General features: G+C 42.5%; 1 protein-coding gene across 3 annotated transcripts in view; it reads right to left on the reverse strand.

Moving 5' to 3' along the window:
* The window catches only part of nectin1b (nectin cell adhesion molecule 1b), a 139760-nt gene that overhangs the window by 77209 nt on the left and 40947 nt on the right, over window positions 1-21604 (reverse strand). For all 3 annotated transcript variants that reach the window (XM_069161158.1, XM_069161160.1, XM_069161159.1), the window contains exons 2-5: window positions 13514-13885; window positions 11249-11548; window positions 10413-10530; window positions 5911-6062 (exon numbers count right to left, since the gene is read on the reverse strand). In XM_069161158.1, coding sequence (XP_069017259.1) covers window positions 5911-6062; window positions 10413-10530; window positions 11249-11548; window positions 13514-13885 — 942 coding nt within the window. The remainder of the gene's footprint in view (window positions 1-5910; window positions 6063-10412; window positions 10531-11248; window positions 11549-13513; window positions 13886-21604) is intronic.

The raw sequence follows: 21604 nt of genomic DNA on the forward strand, positions 1-21604 counted from the left end.
GACAAACAAATTTCACATTGCCAGAGAAGCCGGTGCGAAGCCGACATCACAAAGTCTCTTGTCTCTGTCAGAGAAAAGAAAGAGACAAATGGCTGTGTGGAGCGGCACCGCTGTTAGATGTCAGTAATATATGGTTGTACTTCTTTTATTCAGGGATGTTCGTGTCGCCTTTTCGCAAGTTTTATGACAGAGCGATCAGCGCGTTATCACAATGAGAAAACTGACAGATGTTGTCGTGACGGAGAAACCGTAACACCTGTTTCACAGAACATATAAATGAAGCTTGCAATTAACACGTACTGTTAGGGTGGCAGAAATATTTTTTAATAGAAGACACAGAAGAAGGAAAATGCTCAGATCGTTGTGGAATAAATTATTTTGAAAGCCACTTTGGATTATTTTGGGGGTTTGGTAGCCACCGTGAGTCTTCCCTTAACATCCTGTTACATACTTGATGTGATGCATCTCCGCTTGAATAAACACGGTGAATAATTAATGATTTTGAGCTAACAGACTGTCAAGATAATCAGAAGTTTGCTTTTACAAACATGACAAAAATTTGGGAAATCTATTCAATTAGACCTTCAATCTATCTGTGTTCTCCGCTGTTCATTTCTCTGGAAAACAGAAGAAACCAGAGAGTCATTTTAAGGAAAATATCTTGTAATTTGTAATTGTAGCTTTGTAAATGTTATAGCTACAATATGGGAACAGTTGTACATCTTTAAGGCGGTTATAACATTTAATATCAACTCAAGCGTAGCATCTTCTGCTCCATAATTTAAATGTATGCTGAAATAGCTCCAACTACCTGCTGCTGCTTTCCTGCCAACCTTATGGCAAACGTTTGGAATCATTCGTTAACGTTCTTGGCCTCATTTTCTTTCGTCCGTCACGTGGAGCCAATAAAATAAAAGTGCAACTCGTAAACAAACAACAAAAAGTCCACATCGGTACTTTGTAAAGAATGTCCCCCCTTCCCACTATCGCTGTGTCTCCCTGTCTTTGCATATCATTGAACTGTAGCGGTTTCAGAAACTTGCAGGAGGTGAAAATCAGTGAACGCCAGGGTTTGACACAGGCTGTTACATGAAGTCATGTCAACAGCTTCCTGCCCTCTCTTCCACCGTTGCCTCCACAACGCTCCCAGATGCTGTTTGCCGGGGAGCTCATTTCTGGAATTCACTTTACCTATTCAACTAAATTTCAAAACTCAGACTCAATGAAGCGTCTCCTGCAGTTAAATGGAACCCTTTATTTATTTATATTTGGACTGGATTGAAAGTGTTTTATTCATCTCATTTTAGCCACGTGACGAAGACTTTCCCCCCACCTCTTCTCTCCAAACTTCATTTTCTCACACGGGAGCCAACGATTGCTTGTTCAGGCAAGCGTGAACAGATGTTGGCGCTGGCTGCCTGTGCTTACAGGAGGATCCATCCTCACGTTTTCTTGCTAAATTGGAGAGAACACTTTCACTCCATCCAGTTTAACCCGAATGGTAAAGCCCTGTAGCAGAGCTGACTGCACCTCTGCACTCCAAAGCCGCTCGCTGCCACAGCTCTGACAAAGGAGGATGAAAGTTAGTGCCGCTGAGCTGTAAGGGGAATCATCGAGAAGTTCACACACTAGCTGACCCCCAGCTGATCTGATATCTTCCCTTATAGCTGATCCTGCTAATATGGCAGGAATTATGCATTATCTTTGACTCAGTGTGGCCCCCATCTCACAAAAGCTGAGCACCAATGTGCAGAAAAATCTAAGTTAAAGTGGGTAAACAAATGTGTTCTGTTGTAAATGTGCTGCTTCACTGAAGGCAATTTTCTCACGTCACACAATTGTGCACAGCCAAGAATAAAACCACACATCTCCTTTCTCAGGGGTGATAATGACATAATTGTAAGGCCATCATGACAAAACATCCATTCATCACGTCCTTATTTTGTGCTGGGAAGAAATTTAAGATGGCAGCATCGATTTGTTTCAAACAGAAAAACAGTGGTGGAAAAGCTGATTATCTTAATGAAAGGCTGATTTTGTTCTCTTAAGTTGGGGAGGATCTTTGAGGTTTAACCGCATTATTCATCTCTCTTCCTGTGGCTTTCTCGACTGCAATAATTCTCAGGACTGACTGCTTGACTGATATTCCTATTAGATGGTTAAAAGCTGCTGAGAATGATTTGTCAAAAATAACTTCTATTGTGGGGCTGTTTAATTGTCTCTTATTTTTCAGATGGCCTCTGATGCCCGTTAATAATTAGCAGATTAATCAGATCTGACGACTTGTCAACCTTCTCTCAGGAGATTTCTAACTTGCATGTAAATGAGTAAAGTATTTGCTACGAGGAGGCCCGTTACATGAAGCCAATCTCTCTGTCACTATAGACCCTCTGCCCTCCATCTCCTTCCTCTTTTCGTTTCCCTCAGACTTCCTCTTCCATCCCTTTTTCTGAGCGTGAGGATTGATTAAAACAGGAGAGTGGTTCATTAGATTCTGACAAGTGACACCATATCTGCAGAACACATGTCCTTGGAGAAACCCGTTTTCTGCCTACGTGGCTCCCCACAGTCGGTGCCATCTCCGCCGCAAACACTATCCCCAAACTAATTGAAACAAGGTGCTCTGTGGCCCCGCTATCTGCCGAGGTGACAGTTGTGCATCTCCCACAAATGTGTCCAACGAAACTGAGAAGCTTGATTAAAATACACTTTCCCTAAGTGCTCCATCAGTGTTGTATCCCAGTGTGAGAAAATAGCTTTTTCTTTGATAGAAACAAGTTGTCACGGACATTTTATCTTCCCGACATTGGAAGCAGGCCCGTCTCCCCGGCAGGTGTATATTAATGTGCCAATCTAAAGATTAAGTTCAAAATGAAAACAAAAAGCTCTTACTGACAAATGCATGCATTATACAACCAGCAGTGTTGCATTTGGATAAATCCGGGTCTTGATGGTGACAAAACTGTGTGCAGTGGTGGTATGCAGAGCTGACAGATTGCTTGGTTGTCATAGTTGTCATTGCTTTGACATAGTTTACTGCAGGCAAAAAAAAAAAAAAAAAATCACAGCAACGTCTGAGCTATTGGCTCAAGTAACATAAAACTCTGCTTAGAATTCAAATTCTTCTTTTAACAAGGGAAATAAATAATTGTTGTCTCCCACCAGTCAGGAAATTGTCAGCTCTATTGAACAAATCTATTGAAGATATTGGCTTGGTCACCTTCCTTTCCTGCAGATAGGCCTGAGCTAGCATCACCGAGGCCCAACGCTGCAGCCTTGAAAAGCAGCCAGCAGTGGGCTCTCTCCCCTGCTGTGTCTCAGGCAGGCCTCTCTGATGCTGTTGGGAGGCACAAAGATGCTCTTTGAAGTTAATAAAGCATCAGCACACTTCTTATCCCTCCGCCACTGGGTCATTATGCACAGCCAATGTCAAGGCTGCACAGAGCAGTTCAAAAACATGAATAGGAAATGTCGTGCTCACCCCGAAGCTCACCTCTAATAGTTTTTATATTTGTGTCAACCTAACCGATGCAACTCTACCCCAAGCTGATGTACACTCACAGAAACAGTTTCCAAACTGAAGGATTTATTTTGCACATATCCTTGAGGCTTAGTGGTTTTGTGTGGTAGTGAAAGAGTCTCTGCTGACAAGTGCACATTAGGAAGGGACTAGGTTAGCATTTCACAACATCAGCACAAGTGCTACCGCTCTAACTTATTCACATTGCACCTGCACGGGACACCAGGACAGGGCTGCTCTGCACCTGTTTGTTTGCATCCTAAAACTACCTTAATGTTTCAAATCAAGCCGAGCTGTTTGCGAGCTGTTCTGCAGCTTGATGGGGCGCCACGTTGGAGCCGAGGCTCTGAACTTGAGGAGGAGAGGCTGGCTGCTTCACTCGTCAGTGTTACTATGGGAACTGGCAACATGCTTTTAAGGCCTGCTTGGTACCATTTGGGGATGCATCTTTAACCAAATCTTTAGGATTTTTGCCTTCAAACAGCACAGAATGACACTTCCAGCTTGTCTCTACTCAGCTTATTACGACAGAGATTTCAAACAGACCACCAAGGGCTTTGTGATTTAATATTTAAGATATGTTTTGGCATGGTGGCAGTGAGCATAACTCCAAATATCCAGGATGGAGTTACTTCAGGGAGAGTAAAAGTGAAAATTAAATCGTCATGTAGAATACTTAGTTTTAATGAATAATGATATGCCTGTGAATGATTTCATATTTAATAGCAAAGTGTATTTATTACTGCTGATGTGCAGAGTGAATGAGAGGAGCAATGACCCACCGCCTAGAACTGAGAGTGTTTTCAGTCGGTACAATTCCCCCAACATGCGACAATCTGCAAACATTTACACGCCTCTGAACGTTAAAAAACAAAAACATCAGAAAGTGATTCAAATTCAATTTTGTCTTCAAACACACTGACAGTACTCAAATCACGTAGCCACGCCTCGCTCGCCTCACTCACTCAGTAACATTATTTGGACAAACGATGAGAATAAACAGAAGGACTACTGGGACCGTAGCAATGTGGTGTGTTCATTTAAGCAATCAATGAAAAAGCAGAAATAGAAAATTACTTTGGTGCCTTTGTTTTGTTTTTTCCAAAAGGCGTACTGAGCTTTCTGCCTCAATGTACATATGTGGTACACTCGATACAAACTGTCGCACAGCGATATCCCGACAGCAGATTACTTCTTCCTTTTCCTATTTGATAAGAAAAATCTGCTCCTGCGAGTCTCTATTATCAACTCACTAACCCATCCACTGTGAATGAGCAACTTCTCACAATGCACCGGTGACATCACACCGTACAAAGGTGCTTTGTCTTTGCCGTACGCTAACCAGCAGAGAATAACACACTGAAAGAGAGGAAACGCACACACACACACACACACACACACACACGCGCACAAAAAGGAATGCATTGATACTGTAAGGCACAGCTGTTCACTGCACACCAAGCGCAGCGTTCCCAGAGACACAACATGAGTCAACATGCAAAGCAATGCAAGTTAGAACACTCCGGCTTCCCAGAAACCCAAGCAGCGGACGGGGAGGAAAGGGGAAAAGTCTTTCCAGTCAGACCAGAGCAAAACTGTGAGTCTCCCGATACCGCACACACAGCTGGTAGCAATAGAGGCAGATCCCCACGTTTGTAGTATGTTATAGCACCGTCAGATCTGGTATATATATTGAAGCATGGGGCTTTAAGTGCAAAATATTGTCTCCTATGGATAAGCACCCAGAGGAACCACAGTGCGTGTGTGCCAACGATTATGAGGAAGGCAAGGAAACTCACTCAGTTTTGTTCAGCATTTTGTTTTCCCCAGAAGACAGAAGGAGAAGACGAGACAAAAGAACGAGCGCAGAGCTCAACAGCCAAAGAGGCACGGGCTGTTCGGAGAAATGTAAGCGTGATGCGAGCACACTATGATCAATACAGTACCCTCACCTCAAACCCCCAATTTCCTTGATGTTATTTTAGGCGCTGATAATAGGCCTGCTTTGTGTTGCTCCCACACATGCGCTCGAATGTGTAACAGATCAGGGCAGGAGGGGGCGATTGTTCTCTCAGTGTGTGTGTGGAGCTCTGATACAAAAACAGAGACAGAGACTTTTTTTTTTCTCTCATCTGTCTAACCCGCCGCACTGTGCAGCAGCGCGCCACACAGCCGAGCCAAGTGGGATCCACACTCAAAAACACACAAGGCGATCAGCTACAATCATCTGCTCTGTGCGTGTGCACTACTTTCTGTGTTTATTTGAGCCGAGGGGGTTCTGGTTAATCCCTGACAACAATTTGTGGAGGGCCACTGTATTGATGAAGCCATGCCAGAGTTACTGAAGAAAGAGATAGAAAAAGAGCGAATGGGCGCGTTCATCAACCTACCTGTGATGTTGACGTCCACGATGCCGGTGCGAGTCCCGATGCCATTGGTCGCGTCGCAGACGTACGTTCCAGCCTGGTCGTAGGTCACCAGCCCCTTAAAGAACAGCGTGTTATTCTTGATCTCCACATTACTGGGCAGGGAGCCGTTCAAGCTGAGGTTGGAGAGAGAGAGAGAGAGAGAGGGGCAATATTGCAGTTATTCTAAAAAAAAAAACTTAAAAAAAAACATCTCTCGACTCTCCTCGATGCAGCAAAGCAATTCAAAGCGCATGAAAAATGCAGTCTCTAGTGCCAAACAAACCTGGATGTATGTGTGTGGGTGAGATAAATACCAAGAATATGTGACAGCGCTGTATTTCAGCCATCATCCATCAAGCCAAAACAAAATTATGAGGACAGGGAATCCCAGCAGGTCCGAACAGGTAAGATATAGCTGACGCTTGAGGACACAGGCAGTTTTGGTGTGTGGAATACAAAACAGACAGCGGTAGGAGGGGGATGTAGCTCAACTGTAGCACAGCTCACATGGCTGAACTTAAAACTCAAGGGAGCTGTCAAGAGAGGCAGCTGATCAAGCGATAAATGCAGAATCTACCAAATGCCGGGCTGCCATTGAGAACCGCAGCCCCGTCCTCCTGTCTGAGGTGCTTCTCTTTACGGTCGGCTATCTCCACCAAGTTCAGACTTGCTCATGTCCTTTGATCAGGTCAGCACACTCTTATGTTCACGGATCATGAACACGCCAACCCTCTTTTCTATTATCCGGACCCCTTTTACGGAGCCCCGTGGCCGGGAAAGGTATCTAATTTCATGACAATTAGCCGTTTCCTGTTGTCCTCGCTCAGTTGCTGTGAATGGGCCCAGCTTTAGTGGAGTTACAAAACACAATAGTGATGATATAAAATAGCTTCCAGTGTGACTGGGCTGCGCTGCCTGTTGTTGATGGTTTCTTTAAACAATAAGGAAGCTGCAAAGATTGCCCTCCATCACTCCTGGGTCTGAGAGACACCATGTGACAAGCTGGAGTGGGAACACATTAAAAGCCATGTCGTGCTTCATTTATTACAGGCAGAGAAAACCGAGTGACATGACAAAGAGGCAACAAATTAGGTCTCATGCTAACAATGGTCACACATGGAGCACTTGGGGTTTACAAAACCGGCTTTCAACAACGTTCTGCAGTGACGGGGGGGAAAGACAGTGACAAAAAGCTGATCCATATTTGGCCAAATTTATTTGATAGAGCAACATTTTCAGAAATCGACAGAAAACAAAGGCTCAGAGTGTTTTTTTTTTGTATTTGTTTTTTTAAGTATCCATAGTTCAGAACAAAAGCAATAGAAAGAGATCTGGTTGAGTTGTTTTCATTGGCCACCCTGACGAAAGCAATTGCAATGGAGCTGCAAACAACCCTCAATACTGTATGTCACGATTCAATAATCAGTTACCTTGTGAGCCTCTATCAAACGCTCAGTTCTGCAAAGCCCAATTGATTTGCAGCAGAAATGAAAGGCTGGCAAACTGCGATTCACCACAGACTGTGCCATGAGCGGAGATGTCTGCATTTGTGAGACATTTGAATTCATGCGTTTGTGATTGTGACTGTGTGTGGAGCCTCAAGGGCAGCAATGAAAGACTAACAAACAGCTTAAGAGTGATGCCGTCTCTCTGACGGCTGGTATGCTCATGTGAATGCATGTATGGCATGTTATGTGCGTGTTCACATGTGGGTGTGAGGACGCCACATCAACGCTGACTTCATGATAAACTGCGTGACTTTAAATTCAGATGCAGGAAAGCAGACTGTTCAGAGTGAGAGGCCCAAAATGGGATGTTTAATTCCTAAAATAGGAGTTTAAACATAAATAATGAACAAAGTAGAAGAAGAATTTAGGAGCTCTCTGGAACGATTTAAACAATTAAGTAGCATTAATGGATGGGGACTTCAATTTAATCAAACATCCATCTGTTTTGTTGGTTTGGCAGCTTTTTAACCTTCAATTATAATTCTTAAATGTGGAATTTCATACTCTTGGAGAAGCCACAGACAACATTAGTGATATTTAGTAAGTGCTCGTTAAATTAGAGGAACATCAGCCCTCCATGATGGCAGGACTTGCTGGACTAGATCCTGTAGTTACAGAGCTTTAGATTAAACCATGACTTAAATGCCATTTAAAAGGTCATTGAAGTCATCTTTGAGTTGTATGCACAGCTATTGAATAAATTAAAAACCTACAGTTGTCTAACTGTGGCCTATATTCAACATGTCTAATATAATCACAGTTTCAGAATAGAGATAAGTAAGCTAGTTAATTAGAGCAGAATTTGAAATAATCACACTGTAAAATGCAGTAATAACAATAAAACCGCTTTTTTTATTTATAGAATTGCTTATCTTTGAGAGGCTGGAAATGCACTGTGGAGGGAGAGAATGTGTCTGCTGATAAATTGCTTTTCAGAGACTAAAAATAAGGAAATATTGAGTCTAAAATCTTATCGCACGAGTAATTGAGTTGTATGTGATAATAAACAACTTTTCAACCCCCCCCCCATTTACAATTTTAGTATCCACTCAAAACAGCAGAATACACTTAAAACAGACTTTTAAAAAAATAGGACATGTCAAGGATGAACATTTATTCCAAAAACAAAGTTCAAAGAGGATGTATCCTTTTTTTAGTCGAGTCTGCTATTTCAGTGAAGATCCCCATTAGCCTGTTTTGAGAAATGTCTCTGGCATTGTGCTCGAAGAAAAGGCACAAAAAAATATATATCAAAGATGGTCGGGTGTGTTCCTCAAGGACTGCATATATGTCAAGGAAGAAAGAAAAGAAAAAAAATGTGAAAAAGTGATTGTAAAAATAAAGATGTTTCAATTATAGCAGCTACAGTAAGTTACACACAAACAAAATCCGGTGAGTTCAGTGAAGGAGGTAAAAATTATATACAACTGCTAGTCTTGGAAATAATGTGGATCTGTATCAAAGACATTAATACTTATTGGATTTGGCTACACCTCTCGTGTATGTGTCTGCAGTGACGCAATGCTGCCAGCCTATTCCGGATCGTTCTGTCACAGCCTTGTGTTGACCTCCACAGTGGAGCCCAGGGGAACCTTCACAACAGATTTGGCATCTCATTTTCAGTGCAGAAATGGCCGTCCTCTCCTATCTGTCAGCACAGTGCCCTCGTCTTTCTAGATCACATCTCCACATCCTCCTCCTCTTCTCTTCCTCTCTTCCCCTATCTCCCTAAATCTCCTCTTGCTTCCCATATAATGAAAGAAAAAAGAGCCCAAACAGGCCAAATCATCTCTATCTTGTCTTCTTCTGCTGCTGCTGCTATATCAGTGTTTCTGCCCTGAAAGCCAAATCTATGCTCAGGAGAAGCAGAAAAAAACCCTCCCTGTGCCTCATTAAAATCCAACAGGGGTCTGTAGAGTTGATACAATGAGGGCACAATGGTCTATTAATCCACATCCACTCAAGTCCACTGACATATTTCTCAACCTTGCCTTCACTAAGCAATTAAAGGACAAATTGCTACATTTATCTCTCAATTTTACTACATAATAGTTTAATTTAAACAGCGATACACTTGTTTGATATTCAAAGAGATGACTTTTCTATTTTCTCCTGCCTCTGACATCAAAATTCAGTGAAGAGTTCGATCGGGACAAATTACAGCAAACAATTTTGTATTCTAGTTGTATTCCTTCCATATCTCACTGCTTATATCTATTATTTCCGCATGACCGACTTTTCATGTCATTTCTCGGAGCAGATGAAACCTGAGGTTATTTAGCAATTCCCCAAGGCCTTGAAATCATGTTTGTATCTCTGCTCGCTTGTGTGTTTGCAGCGATAGTCTCCGAGGCAGAAACCCCTGATATCAGCCCCGCGGTTATGCGGGTGTAAACTGTAGCATACTTCAAGCATTTCTCCTGTCTCAGGGACAAACCGCTGCCTCCGTGCCCCCCAGAGAACACAACAGCGCTAACAATGAGGCTTTCTTACCACTCTACCTGCATGCCGGTCTTCAGACTTCAAAGCAAAAACCCCAAAAGCAAAGCAAACCGTGCTGTGTTTGCATTTATCTCCCAGTATCTGTGACCATCAGGCAGATAGGGGTGTGTGTTGCCGCTGTAATGGGCCCATTGTTCCTTGCCTCGGGTCCTAGTGTTATCTTTATTACGCATTTTATAAACAAACAAATAAACGGAGACACATTTCTGGAGAGGATGATGGAAGCTTGCGCGTTTTTATCTTTGAAGATTATTTTGTTGTATATATATATACCTTGAAACAAGCATTGGGAAAGCACAGACTCATTCAACTAGGCCATTCTGGGAAACTGCCTTCCTCTGCTTTAGCGAGCTTTCTACACAATTTTTTTTTTTTTTTATTACAGAAATCTAACTTGAGAGAAACAACACATAGCCATGCTGTCTTGTCTTCTGAGCCTTAAGCCTTATTTTTTCACAGTTTAGTCAGACTCACAGTTTCCACTGGTAGATGGTGACAGGGGGGTTAGCATCAGCCCTGCAGGTTAGCTGCACATTCTGACGGTTCAGGTACCAGTTTCCATCAAACCCCTCGATCTTCACCTCGGGTTCATCTGCAAGGAAGGCAAGCTGGTGTCAGTTCATCCCTCAAGTACATTATCCAAAAAAACACTGTGGTACCAATGTACCTCTGCTGAAGCACACCAGTAGTTTAGCAGTAAAACCAAAGTAAAACCAAAACAGTTGTCAAATACTCTGAAAACAAATTCCTCCTTTACGAAATACGCTAAATAATAGGTTAAATCGTCCCAATTAGTGTGTGTTTCATTTAGCTATTTGCATATGTGAAATAATAAACTACGGTGTCTTCAAAAGTGTTGTCTAGTATAGCAAATAGTTCCTAATAAGTTGAGTAAATAATATTTACTGTTGATACAAATAGTTGGGCTCCTTCCTCACATGTATGTTACTACTGTTATACTTCCGTATTATTCAATGCACACACAATGCATTTGACAAAAATACAACATTTTTGAAATAATGGATTTTAAATCTAAACTTTATTTTGGAGGATTCTCGGGGTGTAAGTGCTACTCGATAGCTGATTTGCATTTATGACTGGTGTCATCTTGCAACAAAAACACAACATTTGGGGGTGAGAGAACATAAAACCTGAATAAAACAGGTTTGAACAGACTCATTTAAAAGAAAAAAAAAAAAACCAAACATTTCAGTCCAAGTTTACTAAAACAAAACTGTAAGAGATGGAAACATCATAGTAATTGTGTGTATTCAAATGTAATATTGGAGTTCTATAATCAATTTTCTTACACTGCACATTGAGCACCACGCTGTCCGTGATCCTCTCATTTCGGTACGTCACGATGCATGTGAGCTTCTGCTTGTGGGTGTCGCGGCTCGGGATCACCACGTAGTTGCTCTGTACTGTCACTGTCCCATTTTGGTTGCGAGTCTCCTGGAAAGTGGCTTCGCCTTTCAACCTGGTCTCCCATCTGATCACACTTTGGGGCTTCCCATTGGACGATATACAAGTGGCAACAGTCATCTTGCGCTTTTGAGCCTTGGCCACAATCGTGGGTGTCCTCAAGGTCATACGTGTAATAGGCCGAGCTGTAGAGTAGAAAAGAAAAATTACATAACTGACATGGAGAAGAAAAAAAAAAAATCTTGTTTTCCCCCGTCAGTTTTCACCTCTTTTTAGTGTCTAATTTTGTCATCTTCACCTACGCTTGACTATCTGAAGTAAATTAAACAAAGTGCCGAGATGAAAATAGTGTTGTAACTCAAATGAGACCAAATTTGGCCTCTTTCTGTCCTCAAAGCAGTTGTCAGAGCTCTCAGATGTACAACCCTCTTCCCTACCCAAATGCGCAGTCATGCAATTTGAATCCTTTGTGAGTTGCCAATTAGCAATCTACTCTTAGTACATCAAAAGGCAGGCTGCTTGTGCTTGAGCAAATGCACAACTGGAAGAGATAGGCCATGAAGAGGCCTCTTTGAACGTTGGCGGTTGGTTATCTGCACACAGGTTCCCGATGTTCACTGAGCCACTGAAGCCTAAAAAAGTCCTGGGAGGCTCAGTCACACAAAACGGAGACTCTGGGCTGACTGAGAGGCTTCGGCAACAGGGACTACTTAAGCCAAGTGCTTTTTCTTTTAGTGTGACTTAATGGAAAACACACCAACACTAATTTCTAATTAGCTCTCTAATCAGAGTCAGCACACAACCTTTTCAAAGCTGCCTCTTTCCAGGATAAAATAAATCTCAAGCGCTCCCTTTTTTCATAAGATGGGACTATTCTAGCCAAATTACAGACTCTGGAGTGGCCTTATTGATTTCTGTCTCACCTTCCATTTTTATTGACTACTTTCTGCGGCAGTTTCCTGTTTTATAGAATCTCTGACTGGTGTTAACACGTCAATCATCACATCATGAATCTGTCGAAGATGGTCGACCCAACTGTCAAGTAATGGTTGGTGGCGCTGCTCGACAATCTCCAGAGTTTAAACTGTAAACAACATGTTTATACTGAGAGCTTCAGCAAGCAGAGAAAAAGCATCTGTTTTGAGGTGTTCGAAAGACCTTTACAACGAACCCTGTGGCCATGTCACCTCAAAGATCAGAGTTGTAAAAGTGCACTCATTCAGATTTTCACTTCACAGGAAGATGTCTGCTTGACCCAGTGTTATCTGATTCAAAGGGGGTTTAGCTTCTGCCTTAAGTCAAAGAGAAACCAAGATTGGGCGATGGTTTTCACATCCATCATCATCAGACATGCAGAAACATGTTCTAGGAAATAGCTCTCTTGTTGATGTTCAGATCGACGAGACAGATATTTGTTTTTCTGTTTTCTTGGCTCAAAATGTATTTAAGGTCACTCGATTCACTGCAACAGTTGTTAGTATTATCCGTTCTGATGATCCATTTTTGTTAGACAATGTGTAGGAGCCTGAAAACGAGCAAATACTCATCAAGGTTTAACCTGGATAGTAGTCAGCTTGTGGTTTGAATGCAGATACATTTTCTGATTTCACACACTATTTTTATTTATTTCTATCACCATCCAGGGGAAACCATTTATCGCCGTATTATATTACTTAGAATTCCGTCAATCAAACTGAAGGATTACAGTATTGCTTTCTGAGTTTGAAAAATCTCATATCTGAACTATTTAAAACCACTGTGTATGATTGGAAAAATCCTTGCTTGGGCTCTCTTAAAAGCCGATGTTTTGGAGATACATGGTTTTCACAAGCAAATAACCTTTTGGGAATATGAATTATAGCAATGAAAACGCTGGTGCGGTTTGAAAAGGGTGAAGGTTTTGACGACAAGGCAGACATTTATGCTTAAACCCAGAATACATTCAGAAACTATGACGAATGTTCAGCTACTGTTTCCCTGGAAATAGGTTTTAGATAAATCTTAGACCTAAGACAAAATAAATAAGAAAACCTAACAAACAAAATGAAGAGTGATTAGATGACTAAGAATTAGATCTGTAAATATTAGATTTTGATAGTTTTACCTTCTAAATTACAGACTCTGAATTAAAGTTGTAACATTTCACTTACCAAATACAGTTAGGTTGACCATGCTCTCCCGGTTGCCTGCAGGAAAGGTGGTGTACTCGCAAATGTAGGCTGCTTCATCAGACAGCTGCAGGTTGGAGAACACGATGGTGGTGTCCTCCAGCGAGGGCGTACGATGACGAACTGCCGCCTGCTTAAAGCTGACCCGCTCCTTGAAGGGCGGCAGAACGGACACACCCAGGGCCGGGTTGGCTATGGCCACGTTCTGTTTAGTGCCGTTAAGCTGCTTCTGCCAGGTGACTTGAGAGATCTTGACCGGTGGGTTACTGTTGATGAAAATGCAGCGCAGTTCGACTTGTGAACCCACAAAACCAGACTTACTGGAGTCCATTTGTACCATCTGTCCATTGCCAGCTAGACAAAGAGAGAGAGAGAGAGAGAGAGACAGAAAAAAAAAAACATTTAATTAGGATTAACAAGTGTCCAAGGGCAAGCAAAGCACTTAAGTCAATAGCAAGTACATGCACTGAAAGTCAAGGAGTAAAATCAACCACCTAGGTAGTACATGCACACACAACACTCACTTTTAAACACACAAAATTTAGCCCAGGTTATGCCACAGATACAGTTTCTGCTCCCTATATATCAGCCTAAAAAGTCGGTACATGGTGGAGGTTATGTGGACAAGCTGGGGGAGTTGTTATTAACATAATGGGACCATCCATACAACCCTGTCTTTGTCCACAAAGGTACCGTTTCTGATGAGATGGGAGGGCCGAGCGAGAACCAATGCATCACTAATGAATGAGTACAAGGGCAGTGAGTTGGAGCCAAGTCATCGTCTGCTGCGCCCCCCTCCATCTACCCAGCAACACACCTCGTAGCCCATTCAAATTTTAATTACTTTTTACTCACAAATACTTCAATGACTGCCTGGAGCTCCTATTAAAGGAAACAATATGGAGTCCTGTGTAAGCACTCAAAACAATGAGAACACACACATTCGCTATATAAAAAACTCAGCAATTACACACCTCTCCCCTTTCTATCTCAGCTTGTGAGGAATTTGGTAGCGAAAAGAATTAGTCAATTAGCGGGGACGGACCTTTGAACCAGCCTGTGGTTTAGCCTTTCATGCATACTGCATATTGACCTCATGCTAAACTGAAGTGTCAAATTCCCTTCTTTCTCTCGCCCTTTTGAATTTTACTTACAATTTGCAGTTAATATGTTTGAATTAAATTCCCCTACAGTCACCTTGCTTTTATTTATAATTGGAATAATTAGACCTTTGAGAAAAATACTAATCGCCAATTAATTACTTTAATAAATACGGCAAACATTTGCTAATTCCAGCTCCTTTAAATTTAAAATCTAGAGATGTCATCTTGGTTTCTATGAAACTGAGGTAATACATTTGATTTATTTCAGAGACTGAATATGAATTGATAAATTAGGAACATATGAATCAATTTTGAAAATAATTACTGCAGTTTTTTTTTAATCTACAACACAACCACAACATGTATTTACATCTGATCAGAGGTCTACAGTGACTGCAGTCGGAGCAGAAGTGTCATTGCAGGGCCTCTACATCCTGTTGTCTTCAACACGCCTTTGTTATCTCTGATTTATGTGCCTTTCCAGGTGAAGTCAGATGATGTCCCATTTCCTGGTCCGACAACCCCTGGCTGAGCTTGTATTTACAACCAACTGCAGCCATAATTATCTCCTATGAACAGACAGGGACCCACAGGAAGAAAGACTGAAATTCCTCCATTAATCACACCAGACTCATAAAGCCACTCGTGAATCCAGTCATAAAGAGGCAGAGAATATTTTGTGGCCTCAAGTGGAGAACAGACACCTAAACACATGCACCACAAACAGAGCAGCTCTTCAACACGGAGTACATTAAAACTATGGATAATCGTGTGTGTCGTCGTCGTCCCCCCCTCCAGAAATGAAGTTTACAGTAGGGATTTTAAATGTGTGAGAATCCTTGAGGGAGATCCATGTCTGTTTACGCCCTCTAAGTAAATACAAAATCTCATGTAGTCAACTGTGTAAGAAGCTAAAGTAGAGAAGAGTTGTGTGTCTGCAGGCTGTCAAAATGAAGCAGCGGCAGCAACTGTTCTGTTTAAACCTCCTTATGTTCAGACGGCCAGCCCACGGGCCGTCGGAGTTTTAACGGAACCCACGCTCCTTCACCAGTTAAAAGTTAACGCATAAATGAGATGTCTACGGAAAGCTAAGACTTTCATGATTCGTTTGGTATAAACCATTTATGGTTTCCAATAACCACAGGCACAGTAAATAGCTTTGTCAGACAACTACTAAACAAACAAGCGATTACAGTATTGACACAACTACCCAAAACAGCGTCAGAGTCCCACACTGATCAGACGGTCCAGTAAATCCCATCCAGCAAAGTATCTAGTCCAAAAATAATTCATATATCCATAATACACATGATCCACGGCCTCGTCGTTTGGAATTATGTGCTGTGCGTTCATAAATCCCCATAGATTTTTTTTGTGTCTCATTGACCTAAGATGGCCGACATAAATGACATTTTTCACCATACTACTTGTTATGTCCCCCAATCTCTCCAAATGGCATTTTCTTTGGAAATGCCTGCACATACCCTGAGAAAAACATGTGTAAAACAGTATTTTTTTTTCTGTATTATTATTATCAACTTTGAATCTGGATCAGGTCAGATACTGTGGTCCCATTGTCCAGCTAATACCTCATAGCTTCAGTTATTTACAGGCACTTTTCTGCAAACAAAACAGTGTTCACACTCATGTAACTCTGTGCCAGTAACACCTACAGTGAAGGGATACAATATTTCCTTTCAAAAGAGACCAGACTCATGCTGGTACTAGAAATGGTTTACAAACAGCTTTCATTTTACTTTGGGTATGTCTCGGGTATGTACGTTTTATGCCAATTTTACTGGAAGTAAGATTTGTCTTGTAAAAACTGTAGGTAGTCCGCCTAAGGCCATCGGTGCACAACACATGAATGAGGAGAGGAAATGGTGCAGACTTTGGGTAAAAGACCATTAAGTTTAACATTCTTTTTGACGATCTTTCACAGTGTGCAGCACAATTCTCAGGTTGAATTGCTTAGGCTGGAGAGAAGCGCATTATGAGAGAAAGTCAATTTTAACCTATTGTTATACGCTTCCACTCAAATGCTGCCTTGGCTGCAGACATCAAATTGTATGAAACAAAGTGACAACCTTTTGAAGTTACTAAGTGCACATCATCTTTCATTTCCTTCTGACCACATCAGCAAGACCCTCTCGATAGAGATTTAAACTTGGGGGATTTGAAGATGACAGATTGATTTACTAATACAGTTTGACAGAGAGGACTGGCAACCTTGTCATCTGTACCTTGAGAGCCACCTGTGTCCTCGTGCACCCCGGGGCAATGCTTTACTGCGTTTTATCAGAGCTTAGATTACCAGTTGTGGCAGCTGTAGTATGATATTTTGTGATATAGCAAACACAATTTACTGTGTGACAACACTAGTTAAAGTTTAATCTTAAATTGGAGCGAAGTGGGGGAGCTGTGTGCGCAGGAGGGGGCTGTAAAAACGTGTAAATATGTACCTGGCCAGACCTCGCTCGATTCAATGCTAAAACAGAACTGGCAGGGGCTGGCTGTTTGAAAAGCTGCAGCCCCTCCCTCCCTTCCTCTGCCCTTCCTTCTTCGAGTCCGTCGCTCTCAACTCAGATTGAACCAAATAAACAGCAGCTCACGCAAATGGAAACCAGAGGAATCGGCATAATTACACAGCCACCGAGCCCAAATCCCCTCTGTGAAGAACCAGGGGCGCCCACTGGGACCCCTTTCACTCAAGGACTGTAGGAGTCCTTGGCTGAGCACACAGTAGAGCTATGTAATTACAGACTCCACAGCAAAGTAGCAAAGCCATAGAAGAGCAGAATCGCAGATGTGGAAGAAGCACTAAGAAGGTACATTTTCCGGAGGTTATGAGAGCCAGTGCTGTCGAAACAGAAGAAGAAAACAAAGAAAGAGACGGGCAAAGTCGTGGAGATGCTGAATGGGTGAGCGGCACACAAAGAGAAAGGCGGAGCTTTAAGGAGATTTGTAGGTGTGCTGTGGGTTTGAGGCTGGCTGGCTTTATGGTTTGTGCTGCTGCTGCTTTGTTCTAACACTGACAAGCGGCCGACTGGGGGACAGTCATGCTTTAATACACCTGGGGCTCCACGCCGCCTTAGGAGTTGCCAGTGGAGAGGGGAGTCCTATTTCTGGAAGGAGAAGCAATAGGACAAACAAAGAAAGCATAAACTATGTTCAAGCTGGCAGAATATAAAATAGGGTGGCTTGATTCAAACCAGGTGAGCTGACTTGGATCGAGGGGGACATAAGGGGCACCACTAGAACAGCTGCTGTACCGTCTGGCCCCGCACTGATAGCAAGAGACTACCAAGGCCTCGACACAGAGCTGTGCACTCAACGTTCAACTGTAATATGATCTGGCCCATCAGGCGGCAAGGAAAAGCATGTGCTGTGTGTTGTTTGCATATGGTACAGTGGACATCGTGCACGGGAAGCTGCACCAATTAACAGCCTTCGGTCTGACGGCCTTCCTATGGTGTGTGGTTAATATCCAGGTAAATGGATAAGTGAGCTGGGATCACAGAACACTGCAGGGTGTTTAAATTTGACAAGTTTACACAATTTATTACCCAGCTGTGACCACAAAGATACATTTAAACAAAAAAAAATAATACATTGATTCATTCTGTAACAAATAAAGATAAAGAGGAAACTTTAACTCTTAATATTTGCCTTTTGCCTCTGCTGCAGAGAAAGACAATAAAAGTTCCTGAACAATACACACTACATTGATCCATCCCAGATAACCTTCTGCACAGTGTTTATCCAGACCTTGCTCTCCATGTCAAACAATAGTAACATCACGAAACTCGAAATTAAAAACCAGAGCGCCACCCCTTAATGCTGAAGAAGCCTCCTTTCCATATACAAGTTCGATTTGGCAACTCGGCTCACAACTGAGATGTCACGCTACTTTTGTTTTTCAGCTAAACTGGCCAACGACCAACAACATTTCAAAAGACACGTTATTGGCTCTTTTACCATTACGTGGGCAATGCTCATCCAAAGAAATCCATTTGTGCATTGAGTCAAATAAAGTTCAGAATAATTCACCTCAAACTGCGGCAATGTGAGGAAGATTAAATAGAACTGAATGCATATTTTAGAAGAAGTGCTCATTAATGTCTTCTATTTAAAGCTGCACCAGGCAACTTGGCGTACTGTTGGTCCCAAATGGCAGTGAGACGTTACCCTCTGAAGTTTGAAGACTTCAAAACCTTGAAAAATGTGGAATGTGATGTCATTAATCTGCATTCTTCTTGGACATAAATGTCGCCTTCTCAGAGTCTTTTTAGGGGGGAGATGAGTTTCAATTGTGCTCACTTCCTGAAAACAGGGAAGATTTTCTGCTTCTGTTCGACGCCAACACAATAATTTAATTCAGGCAAATAGGTCAAATCTAAGTTTGTAGAGACGCAACAAGCTCACCTACTGTAGCTCTGCAGGCGTGTTTTGGTGTAAACCTCCTTCAGCAGCTTTAAAGCTTACCACAAAAAGACACATCATCTTCTTATGCCTGATATGCTTTGGTTACTCCACTGTTACTTAAATGGGATGCTGATAAATAAAACATAACTCGAGCCACTTGGGATAATGACTGTTTAATGTAGTCCCTGTTCCCACGGCGACGGCACAGGCGTCCGTGCTCCCCTATTCATGACCACACACGGGGTGTTAAGGGGGAATCCAAACCGACTGCCTCAAATACACAAAAACCTCCCATTAGTTGCTTGTTTATTCCCCTGGTGGAACATTTCCTTTTCTTCTTTTTTTTTTTTTGTCAGTGAGTAATTTAGAGCTCATCCAGTGGTATTTTGTTCTATTATATAACAAATAGAAGTGATTTTCAAAGTGCTTTATAAAAATAAATTATAGCATTACTCTTAGGGGTAACTGGCAGCTATCTTGCTGCGCTCGTGGCTCTAATACATCCCGACATGGCACTTCATTTAACAGGAGTGGCTGCATTCTGTGCTTCGTGTTGCTTTTTGTTGACGGTGGCCGTTCAGCTTTTTTGAGATGGAGCAGTACGTGTCAAGAGAATTTGTTTTAATCTACTCACAGACACTATTTGATGATGCTTCAGTCAGTTCTCCGGGGAAAAGAATGGTGTACCTGCCAAAGCAGCTCTCTTTACCCTGCGTCTCTCCAAGCACACATTCAAACGCAGAGGCAAGCGAAACCTCACTGGAACAGATGGTTAGTAGACCTGCTCCTAATTTTCCACTATCTGGTTCAAATTTGAAATGCTCTTTTTGTACAACGTGCTCGTTCATTGAGGACAATGTAACATCTGTTGTGCTGTAAATGTTAATGATTATCGGGGAATATTTATTATGTTAGGCAACTTCCCAATCTGGGACAGCTCCACGAGAGGCGCTGGCTGTTTCATTTGAACTGTTTGCAATGGCTGTTCATTTAAATGAGAGGGGAACCTAATGACCAGGCGCCACGGCACAGTAGTCACGTGTTTCACACAGAGGCTATAAAATTACAACTTTCAGGTCGGCAGTGCGTGGCATCTGAGACGCAACTGTGCGCACCGATTCTCACCTAATGTAGCTGCATCCATCGTTTCTCAGGCAACATAAGGTTCAGAGCACAAGCACACACACACGCACACGCACACACACACACACACACGCACACGCACACACACATGCACATGCACACACACACACACACATATGCCCCTCAAGCTGCTTTAAGGCACTTCAAATGTCAAGGGGATGCATCAGTCTGCCTGCAACAGAGCTTCTCATCTCAGTTCAGCAGGGTAAAGATGAATCTTTGAATGAAACACTGGAAAACATCACTACTCCATTTTGTTATCAGACGATTTCAAAGAACCAAATCTAGATGATGGCGCGGAGAATATTATACCCTCTTTAGTAACCTGGCATCATCCTTTTTGAATTTAATACATATGGGGGGGCAACAGTGCCTGTGGATTTCCTGTAATTAATGCTTTTTAAAAAGAAGAAAAAAAAAACTAGCAATGTAGGGAATATGCTGGAAGCAATCTGGGATTTTAGTTGTCTTTGACCGTGGCAATGACAAATGTATCTGGGCCAAAAATACAGCTTTTGCCCGACAGAGAGCGAGAGAGAGTGAGAGAAAGAGAGAGAGGGAGAGAAAGAGAGAAAGAGAGAGAGAGAGAGAGAGAGAGAGAGAGAGAGAGAGAGAGGGAGGAAGTATAGCACGTATCAAGTGTAAACACAGTATCAGAGCTCTGACCGTCCTCCCTCACCCTGCAGCTTAACTAAACAAGGCCACCACGGTTTCGGTTTTTACACAAAATAAACAGCGCTGACGTTACGTGACCAAATGGCGAGATGACATCACCCACTGATACCAGATAGCAAGCAACTGTCAGTAAACAAAAGGCTGGGTAGAATTTAAAGGGAGGGATAGCCCCCTCCCATTGACCAACTGTGTTGGACTGAAACTGATAGCGAAGGAGCTGGGAACAGATCCAGGTATTAGGTGTATCTAAAAGTGTGGCATGAGAAATAAAACGTTGGCGTGTGAGAGGAATAACAGTTAGATAATAATACGCTCTATCAGACAGATCTCAAGCGAAGACGCCAGGGAGCACTTTCACGGACCAGACAATTAGTCAACAAAGCATTACATCCTCACAATGGCTTCAGCACACACGATGATGTGCGCTGGTTATTTTTTAAGAATGCAAACGTTGGTCTGTGCTTTTAAACAAGGTCAGCTGTTGGATGTCTTAATAGGAAAGAGCTGATCAATAAATAAAAGGGGGACCACAGGCGCACAGCGGGGTGATGCATTATGGTCTCAGACAGGCTGAGCCCGGCAGCTGCAGGTGCAGGCTCGGAGCACCGAGGAGTTAAGTGGGCGGGGTTACATAAATGCGATGTGGAGGATTTTGGGGCAGTTAAGGAGGAGGGTAAGCAGTGAGAGTGACACAGTGGGTCAGACGTGGCGAGCAGATTACAGCACT

The sequence above is a fragment of the Embiotoca jacksoni genome, unplaced genomic scaffold (genome assembly GCF_022577435.1).
Source record: "Embiotoca jacksoni isolate LCO1_2020_lvr unplaced genomic scaffold, fEmbJac1.0.p SCAF_28, whole genome shotgun sequence".
In the NCBI taxonomy this organism is placed as follows: domain Eukaryota; kingdom Metazoa; phylum Chordata; class Actinopteri; family Embiotocidae; genus Embiotoca; species Embiotoca jacksoni.